Source organism: Thunnus thynnus, chromosome 11 (genome assembly GCF_963924715.1).
Source record: "Thunnus thynnus chromosome 11, fThuThy2.1, whole genome shotgun sequence".
Classification (NCBI taxonomy): domain Eukaryota; kingdom Metazoa; phylum Chordata; class Actinopteri; order Scombriformes; family Scombridae; genus Thunnus; species Thunnus thynnus.
This window is the reverse complement of record NC_089527.1, coordinates 32,576,993-32,586,857: the sequence shown is the minus strand read 5'-3', so window position 1 is coordinate 32,586,857 and position 9,865 is coordinate 32,576,993. Positions and strand designations below refer to the sequence as shown.

Genomic DNA, 9,865 nt, shown 5'->3' with positions numbered 1-9,865 from the left:
CAAAAAAAGAAAAGCGACTGCCTAATGAGAGTAGAGATACAGTACATACATGCAGAAGATGAGACAGGTATTCCTGTTTGCTTTTCTATCACATAAGCAATTGGTGCGCTTGCTATGCATACAGTCCATGCTGTCACAAATTTGGGCTTCACGTGGACTTCTGCAGAGGGCTGTGCGCACACCCTCGCGGACATAGGCTGATAATGAAATTTATGTCACACGGACCAACATTGACCCTTGCGGCCACTTGGATACAGAAAGCATGAGTTAGCCTTTAGCATCAGTTGTGCCACCAGAGCCATGTCATCTGTGTATTTAAAAAGAGTCATTCCCTCACTGCTGCATGAGATGCACTTTGTGTAGATGGAGAAGAGAATCGGAGATAAAACATTGTTAAGTGATGAGAAAAAAGGCAGAGGTAGAACAAAGGAAAGGAAACAAGTATAGAGAATAACGGGGTGTAGGAGAGAGAGGGAAGGTTGCAGGGAAAGTGATGAAGATAATGAAGGTGTGATGTGCAGAGTGAGGGGAGGAGTCATATCGCAGTCCAACAGAGACAGAGAGAGGTGGGGAAAGAGAATGTGAAGAGATCAAGTAGTTGTATGATTCAGAATTCTGGTCAGAAAGCTGCTGGTCAGATGATCTCTAATGATGGAGGTCCAGGAAGGAGCAGAGCTCTGCTTTCCACAACTCCTCAACACTTCATGCAGGAGGCCAATGTCTTCTGGGTTCCAAGCTGTGTTTCTGAGGATTCTGCTGTCCTCCTTCTCTCTGCTCACTGTGGCTCCCAATCTGCTCGTCATCATCTCAGTCTCCCACTTCAGGCAGATCCTACATTTTTAAAATTTAGTAATATAAAGTTAGATTTAAAAGAGAAATTGTGTTTGAGCTACTACTAAGTAATGTTGCACCTTGGAACACTAGACTAATATTGTGCCTTGCTGACAATGTTTTTGCAACACTGGAGACAGTGGTTCATGTCCTGTCTCCCCCCAATAATCAATGTATGTCAACCATAACCAAGTAGTTTTGATTGTCTACACTTAACCATGTGTTAACTATAGATGTGGCAGGTCAGAAAACACTTGTTTGAGTTATTTAATCCTTTACACTGTAAAATGTAATTAGTTGGCGTTACTCAAAAAAAATATGCAAACTCATTGCCTTAAACTAACTGAGTTAAGTAAACTTGATTAAGTTAAGTATATGTAACTTACTAAATATAAGTGTGCAGTACTTGTGAGAACTTGTTTATAATAAGTTTACTAAACTAAACTAAACATGATTATTTTGAGTTCACAGCTCTTGAATTAACTTGCTGGTTATGACTGCATTGGACTTAAAATAAGTAATTTATTGTAACTTTATTGTATTGAAATTAACTCGTCAATTCTGAGTCTTCAGTACTTAAAATAACTTTGTTATCATCTCTTAATTTGAAAGAAAAAAATACTGCGAAAAAGAATGTCATCTGCATTCAATTTATTTAAAACGTGTACAGAATTAACAGTATGCAGATTTTGTGCTCACAATTTTTGATGGATTATGTGCTGGTCACAGTATCCAAATATCCAACATATCACATTTCTTTTAACACGTTAATACCTGAATTCACAAGGCACTATTGTAAAAAAAATTGAAATGAAATGAAAATGTTTTCACGTCACTCTTGAACATTTCAAAATGCTAAAAGCAAACCTCTCTTCCTGTCATAAAAACATTAACAGTATGCAGACTTACTGTGAATCTTAACACGCACAATTTATGCTGGATTACAGGTATTTGCTGGCTAGATCATCCAACATATCACATTTCTTTTTAATCAACATTTTATCATCAGAATTCACAAGAAGGCATTATTGTAAAAGCACTCAACAGGTCTGAGTATCAATTGAACAATGAAATGATGATTATATTTTCACTTGACTCTTAAACAGTTCAAAATGCTGTTTATAAAAGCATCAAACGCCTCTTCTCTGTCATAAGAACATTAACGGTATGCCACATTATCCAACATATATTTCTTTTTACACAACATTTTAACACCTGAATTCACAAGAGGGCACTATATATACCACCAGCATAAAAGCACTGAACAGATTTGAAAATCAACTCAACAAATAAACTGCATCTAGGCAGCTCTTAAAATGTTCAAAATACTGTTTAGTTAAGGCATCTCTTCTCATGTCTCTGTCATAAGCAGTTCTTGAGTGCTACCTCACATCTGACTCCTCATTCGTCAAACAACATGTTTTTAACTGTTAACAGTTTTGGGGGGAGGGCTTTGTTTCCCAAACCAAGCATTACACTTTGAATGAATTTGAATGTGTTTCCAACACATTTTGGGTAATCGAGGTTCAAGGCATATGTGAGGCCAAATATGAGGCAAAATGCCTGTGGCAAGTCCCGAATTTTGTCCATCACAATACCTCCCTCAAGGACGATGGCTGTGGACACGGGCTGCTAAGGATCGTCTTCACTTAGGATGGTCAATACACCGACTGTGACATTGTCTATGGCCTCATCTTTCGTTGTCTCCTGCAAAGAAACAAACAATCAGCAAAACAATGTGTAGTCAGGAAGTATTTGGATAGTTAGACACTATGATCATTATAAACTATACACTAAGATCTGCGATGGAGAGACAAAAAATGAACAATAGAATAACAATCAATAGCTACAATAACACCCTCTAAATTTGAAATGAAGTGAAAGATAAGACAGTAAAGGAAGGCCTACATTAATGAATACAGGCAGAAATGTGAGGGACATATATCTTTGATGTCGGTATTACAAGTGAATATACTGCATTTTGTGCAAGTACTTACAAAACATGTCTTAGAGAACTTGTTTGGGTCATCACCAAAGACGATGGGAAGGCCTTTGAGGACCACGGAGCGTCTTGCAGTTACATCCGATGACTTATAAGACAGAGACAGAAAACATCAATTAGAATAAAAAAAGTCAGACAAAGAATGAAAATGTTGGTCTGTAAGTGTATGTAGATGAGAGTAAGAACTTAAAACTTAAATTATTAAATTAATTTCTTACCAAGTTGGCCATTAACTCTTGAATCTTCAGTCCAGCAGCTCCCTTTTTTGACTGCAGGAGTTCAATGATCCGTGGAGTGTGCTTGTCAAGAGACTCAAAGAAACTGCTTTCAAGATGTTTGGTGGCAATTCTGCTAAACTCTGCAAAGACCTAAGAAAAAAAAAAGTACTAATGGATTTAATTTCAGTTTCAATCTAAACACACACACACACACACCTGGATTATTCTTTTTTTGAAAGGTTATGTATTACGCGCCATACGAATTAATCACAAACTACATCAACCTCATGTAGGTGTTCCTGTCAGCTGCCAAAGTCACATATGAACAACTAAATCTACATTTTTTTGTGAATATGCTGGAAACTGTCTTAGCCGAGAGGGCTCTCTCCCTGCCTGTGTGTAACGTTACAAAGTCGGATAGACAGAGTTGAGACCGTGATGCTTGCGGACCTGGGCGCAAGCGCCTCGGTCCCGACCGCATCACTGTCGTGCTCAAATGGCGCTAAAGAACACCCACTCGAGTAATATTGCTTAAGTGAACATGACCCACCAGGCATGCACCCTCATGGTTTCACCTAAAAAAAAGCCTACGTTAGCGACAACAACAAAAGCACCTAATTTCACTGACGTTTTGGGATTTTACAACTTTATTCTACGTTTGACAGTCGTGTTTTGCGAGTAACGTGTCCTTGCATCTCCAAGCTAACTTAACTTCTAAGAAAATAACCCCCCTTCCCCCCACCCCCAGCCCTAGACTTGTACTGTGTCTCAAATCACATACTTCTGTACTTACACTTAACATTTTGAGAAAGTAAGTGCGTTCACACTGAGAAGTATGTAAAAATACACTGTGAGTACCCAGATGTTTCACTCAAAACAGTCAAAAAGTTGAGTGTGGAACTATGGACACTTCTCACCCTTAATGGCCGCCATCTTGGCTACGGGGGGGGGGGGGGGGGGGGGGGGACTACTTTTCAAACTGAAAATCACCACATCACACAAATGTAAGTTATAAATGTGTTTTGAGCACTAAGCACCACTATACTGTTGTTGGATATAAGCCATCAATATATTTTTTGGGTTGATTTAGAGGTCTGTAATTATTTGGTAGCACAAACTATAAATGCTAACGCTAGCGATTGCTAACGCTAGCTAATGCTAACCCCAAATGACGGATAAGACTACACAGAGACACACGTCCTAACATCGTACATGATAGATAATGTTATCCATCGCTCTATAGATTGTTTTCTGGTCGGTTTCATCGAAAACAAATGCATTGGCCGGGAGAACTGTTAGCGAAACAGCAGAAAATCGAACACACTTGCATAGTTCCCCTTTTAGTCAAGCATGGACTCACCATATCAATGTTCCAAGCAGCAGCAGAACGATAAATCCCAAAATTGAAATAATGGCCGTTGCAGCCGTGTCCAAGTCCAACGACATAGGCATACCACGCCAAGAGGCAGGTGGTTGATGATCTGTGCAGTGCGCATGTGCAGCCGTTGAACCGTTAGAGGGGGGGGGGGGGGGGGGGGGCTGTAGCACTTTGTGGCACTGCCAGCCCTGGTCGTTCAATAAAGTTGTACCAATAATGTTATGTAAAAGCAAGAAAAGAAATTAAGTAAAAAAAAAAAAATTAAAAAAAAAATAGAGGAGCATTTTCCTGTGTAAGTGTAAGGAGGTAGAAATAGGAAGTAACTTAACAAGAAAAAATACTTTAAGTGCCAACACTTCTAATATGTAGGGTGTTTAAGTATAAGAGTAAATGCACATAGTTACATGTAACTAAGTACATTAACTCATGAAAAGGCCTAAGTTGCCAGGACTTGTTTTTTCTAAATCAATACAACTCGAGCATACTGAGTTTGGAAGGTTTTTCAACTACAAAGTAAAGGTAACTTATTCAAAATGAGTGTTAGCAACATGTTAATAAAAACTGAGTTTAGTACACTCAATACCTTTTATTAAAGCCAATGTTTAGATTTACAGTGTAGATATAAGGACTTGTTGGTTTAATGATGCATTTCTCTTTTCCTCCAGGCAGCTCCACACACCCACCAACCTCCTCCTCCTCTCTCTGGCTGTATCAGACTTTCTTGTGGGCCTCCTGCTGATGCCGGGAGCAGTTCTCCCACAAACATCCTGCTGGTTTCTTGGTGATCTCATGTGTCTTCTGTGTAATTATGTGGCCTTCATGATTAACAGTTCTGCAATAGGAAACATAGTGCTCATATCAGTTGACCGCTATGTGGCTATTTGTGACCCTCTGCATTACACCACCAGAATCACTGTGAGAAGAGTTAAACTCTGTGTTTGTCTGTGTTGGTTCTTTTCTGCTCTCTACAGCATTTTCTCCGTAAAGAATGTACTGACTCAACCAGGTAAGTATAATTCCTGTCAGGGAGAGTGTGTGGTTCTCATTGACTATATTTCAGGAGTTGTTGACCTTGTTTTGAGCTTTATTGTTCCAATTACTATCATCATAATCCTGTATATGAGAGTGTTTGTAGTGGCTGTGTCTCAGGCTCGTGCAATGCGCTCTCACGTTGCAGTTGTGACACTCCAGGTTTCACTGACTCTAACATCAAAGAAATCTGAGTTGAAAGCAGCCAGGGCTCTTGGTATTCTTGTAGTTGTGTTTCTAATATGTTTCTGCCCATACTATATTGCAATTTTTGCAGGGAACAACTCACTCAATACTTCATCTGCATTCTTTGTGCTCTATCTGTTTTATTTGAACTCCTGCTTGAACCCTGTGATATATACCTTGTTCTACCCCTGGTTCAGAAAAGCTATTAAACTCATTGTGACTCTTCAGATACTGCAGCCTGACTCCTGTGATGCCAACATACTGTAGAGAGGATGTGGAGTGACTGAGATGAGATCTGCTCTACAAAGACTTTTACTGAATTCAAAAAATTCTTTACTTTCAGAAAGTTCATTTTCTGTAAAAATACAAGTGAACATCCTGTGTTCAAAGATTCACTTAGGTAAACTTGTTTATTAAAAAATATTGCATCATGTAAAGTGGTAATGTTTTAAAAGTAAATCGTAATCTGTAAATAACTAGAGCTGTCAAATGTTAATAAAGAGAAAATATTTCCCTCAGGATTGTTTTAGTACAAGTAGTAGGGAATGGAAGCATTCATATAAAGAACACGTAGGTTATTCAGATATGAAACGCTGTTGAAGAATGAAAGGTACAGATAAGTGCTGGACAGTTCAATCTTCGAGTTGTCTCTGTACACTTGAGTACGGATTTCTAAATATATCTAGTATTTTGGTTGTATTTCAAGTTTTCAATAGTGGGTGTTGCACCTCTCAGGCCACTATAATGCAGGACACTCTAACCAGATGTGTTTGTATCAAGTGGTTGTAAATATATTTATGCTTCATGATCCTCTCAAAATATAAGGCTGTATGCTAAATACAGCTGATAGTTTATTAAATCTACTTGTTTTTTAATATACTTACAGTGATTATTGTTTTGATGCTACATGTGTATGATTTTTACAGTAAATAAAGAAAAATATTGTTGCAACATAACACTTTTATTAATGTAAAACATAACCTCGTCTGGGCACCATCACCTTGAAGTAACCTTTAATGTCCATAGGAAACATTAAAGCTTCTTGTGACAAAGCATCATAACACACTACATCAGACGTGAGACTGATAAAGTTGTTTCTGTGTTTCTTCTTGGCACAGTTAAATTAGACTAATGGGAAGTGGTGCCCCTTTTCAAATGAGGATTTGGTATTAACAAAGGTGATGTTCCTACATGCGCTTGCTATGTGTACAGTCTGCACAGTCACAAATTTGGGGCTACACGTGAATGTCCACAGAGGGGTCCGCGCAGACCCTCACAGACATGGGTGGATGATGAAATGCTGACCCTGACGGCCACATAGCCACAGAAAACATGAATTGTCCTTTAGTGTCAGGTGTGCCACCAGACCCATGCCATCTGCAGATTTAAAAAGAATCATTCCCTCACTGCTGCATGAGGTGCACTTTGTGTAGATGGAGGAGAGAATCAGAGATAGAACATGGGTTAAGTGACAAAAAAAGGGCAGAGGTAGGACAAAGGAAAGGAAACAAGCAAAGAGAATAACAGAGGGTGGGTAGGAGACAAAGTGCTGATTGCAGGGAAAGTGATTAGATAATGAAGGTGTAATATGCAGAGTGAGGGAGAAGCGAAAACGCAGTCCAACAGAGACTGAGAAGGGTGGAGAAAGAGAATGTGAGAGAGATAAAGTAGTTATATGACTATGTATGACTCAGAGTTCTTATCAGAAAGCTGCCAGAGCTGCAGCTCTCTGATGATCTCTGATGATGGAGGTCCAGGATGGAGCAGAGCTCTGCTTTCCACAACTCCTCAACACTTCCTGCAGGAGGCCAAGGTCTTCTGGATCTGAAGCTGTGTTTCTGAAGATTCTGCTGTCCTCTCTCTCTCTGCTCACTGTGGCTCTCAACCTGCTCGTCATCATCTCGGTCTCCCACTTCAGGTAGAAATACAATTATTGGCGGATCCTTTTTTAAAACTAATTAATATAAACATATAAAAGAGCAATTGCATTTGAGTAACTTCTAAGTAATGTTGCACCTTGGAACACTAAACTATTCTGCCTTGCTGACAATGTTTTTGCAAAATAAATTTCAAATGTCTGACTTTGACACTGGAGACAGTGGTTCATGTCCTGTCTCCCCCCAATAATCAATGTATGTCAACCATAACCAAGTAGTTTTGATTGTCTACACTTAACCATGTGTTAACTTTAAATGAGGCATATCAGAAAACACTCACATAAACACTAGATACTAGCTACACAATTTTTTTAAATATTTGTTTGAGTTGTTTTATCATTTAGATATGAAGACTTGTTGGTTTAATGATGCATTTCTCTTTTCCTCCAGGCAGCTCCACACACCCACCAACCTCCTCCTCCTCTCTCTGGCTGTATCAGACTTTCTTGTGGGCCTCCTGCTGATACCAGGAGCAGTTGTCCTACAAACATTCTGCTGGTTTCTTGGTGATGAAATTTGTCTTCTGTTTAATTATATGTCCTTCATCATTACCTCTTCCTCAGTAGGAGACATGGTGCTCATATCAGTTGACCGCTATGTGGCTATTTGTGACCCTCTGCATTACACCACCAGAATCACTGTGAGAAGAGTTAAACTCTGTGTTTGTCTGTGTTGGTTCTTTTCTGCTCTCTTCAGCATTGTCTTTACAAAGGATGAACTGACTCAACCAGGTAAGTATAATTCCTGTCAGGGAGAGTGTGTGTTTGTCATTGAATATATTTCAGGACTTGTTGATCTTGTTCTGACCTTTGTTGTTCCAGTTACTTTCATCATAATCTTGTATATGAGAGTGTTTGTAGTGGCTGTGTCTCAGGCTCGTGCAATGCGCTCTCACGTTGCAGCTGTGACACTCCAGGTTTCACTGACTCTAACATCAAAGAAATCTGAGTTGAAAGCAGCCAGGACTCTTGGTATTCTTGTAGTTGTGTTTCTAATATGTTTCTGCCCATACTATATCACAGTTCTTGCAGGGAACAATTTGCTCAATACTTCATCTGCATTCTTTGTGCTCCATCTGTTGCAATTTAACTCCTGCTTGAACCCTGTGATATATACCTTGTTCTACCCCTGGTTTAGAAAAGCTAGTAAATTCATTGTGACTCTTCAGATACTGCAGCCTGGCTCCTGTGATGCCAACATACTGTAGAGAGGATGTGGAGTGACTGAGATGAGATCTGCTCTACAAAGACTTAAGACTTTAACATGATGCATTTTTCAATCCACTTGACAGTTCATTCTGTACCAAAAAAGTATTGCATAACCTCACACTACAGCTGAAATAGGAGAAAGAGTTACCACATTAATGAAATATCTGTTAACATCAACAGCAACAGCTGTTCTGTAAACTCAAATCAATCAATCACAACATCACACTTTAGAATTACAACCTACATGCTGGAAACTGACCCAATTCAAACATGCAGGAACCTAAATAATCAGCTCATTTCTTGCTATTGCATCTTATGTGATCACAGATGCTGTTTTGGCCTCATAGAGTATTCAGGCCACAGATCAGAGAACAGTCATGAAGATACATTTAGTATTACAGATTAAAGCTTTCTTGTTGAAACTAACAAAATATCTCAACCTTTGAGACATTATAACTGACACATCAGCAGTACTGTCCAGGGTTTGAACTGCTTTGTCAGAATGTTTTTTCATCATATCAAAAACAAGTAAAGAATCATTTGCATCCAAGAAAAGAGAGAGAGAGAAAAAAAGGTGCAGCAGCAGCTGGTCCCAGAGAATACGTTTTCAGAAAGTAGAAGTGAAAGTAAGCAAGCAATTTCACAGATACTGTAAAATTACAAATGAACATCCTGCATTCAAAGATTTACTTGGGTAAATTACAGGAGTATTAGCAGCAAAATGTACTTAAAATATTAAAAATAGCGGACTTACTATGTTGAATGTCCCGTCTCAATATGTTATAATATTACATTACCAGATCATTCTGAATTGGTTACTTTAACGACTTTGTATACTGTTGTATTGTTTTTCAAAATATTGCATCATGTAAACTGGTAATGTTTTATAAGTAAAATCATAATCTGTACGTAACTAGAGCTGTCAAATGTTGCTCAGTAAAGAGAAAATATTTCCCTCAGAATTGTTTTGTAATATAAGTAGTAGATAATGGAAACATTCATGTAAAGTAAATGCAGGTTTTTCGAATATGAAACACTGTTGAAGAATGAAAGGCACAGATGTCTGGGTGCGGCAT

At 38.7% G+C, this 9,865-nt stretch overlaps 2 protein-coding genes across 2 annotated transcripts; both read left to right on the top strand.

Annotated features, from left to right (window-relative positions):
• Nucleotides 1-254: 254 nt before the first annotated feature.
• On the top strand, nt 255-5,911 carry LOC137193216 (trace amine-associated receptor 13c-like). The gene is made up of 2 exons (XM_067604500.1): nt 255-824; nt 5,095-5,911. Exons 1-2 carry the CDS (start codon nt 649-651, stop codon nt 5,909-5,911), a joined length of 993 nt encoding a protein of 330 aa, XP_067460601.1. The 5' UTR covers nt 255-648.
• Nucleotides 5,912-7,389: 1,478 nt separating this feature from the next.
• LOC137192166 (trace amine-associated receptor 13c-like) lies at nt 7,390-8,788 on the top strand. Its single transcript, XM_067602677.1, has 2 exons — nt 7,390-7,562; nt 7,972-8,788. The coding sequence occupies exons 1-2, from the start codon at nt 7,390-7,392 to the stop codon at nt 8,786-8,788; spliced, it is 990 nt and encodes a 329-aa protein (XP_067458778.1).
• The last annotated feature ends 1,077 nt before the right edge of the window (nt 8,789-9,865 follow it).

Excerpts from the sequence above, each read along its gene's own strand:
- LOC137193216 (XM_067604500.1), top strand. The coding sequence starts at position 649 with ATGATGGAGGTCCAGGAAGGAGCAGAGCTCTGCTTTCCACAACTCCTC. Across the intron at positions 825-5,094 it reads ATCTCAGTCTCCCACTTCAG|GCAGCTCCACACACCCACCA; the intron begins GCAGATCCTACA and ends CTTTTCCTCCAG.
- LOC137192166 (XM_067602677.1), top strand. The coding sequence starts at position 7,390 with ATGGAGGTCCAGGATGGAGCAGAGCTCTGCTTTCCACAACTCCTCAAC. Across the intron at positions 7,563-7,971 it reads ATCTCGGTCTCCCACTTCAG|GCAGCTCCACACACCCACCA; the intron begins GTAGAAATACAA and ends CTTTTCCTCCAG.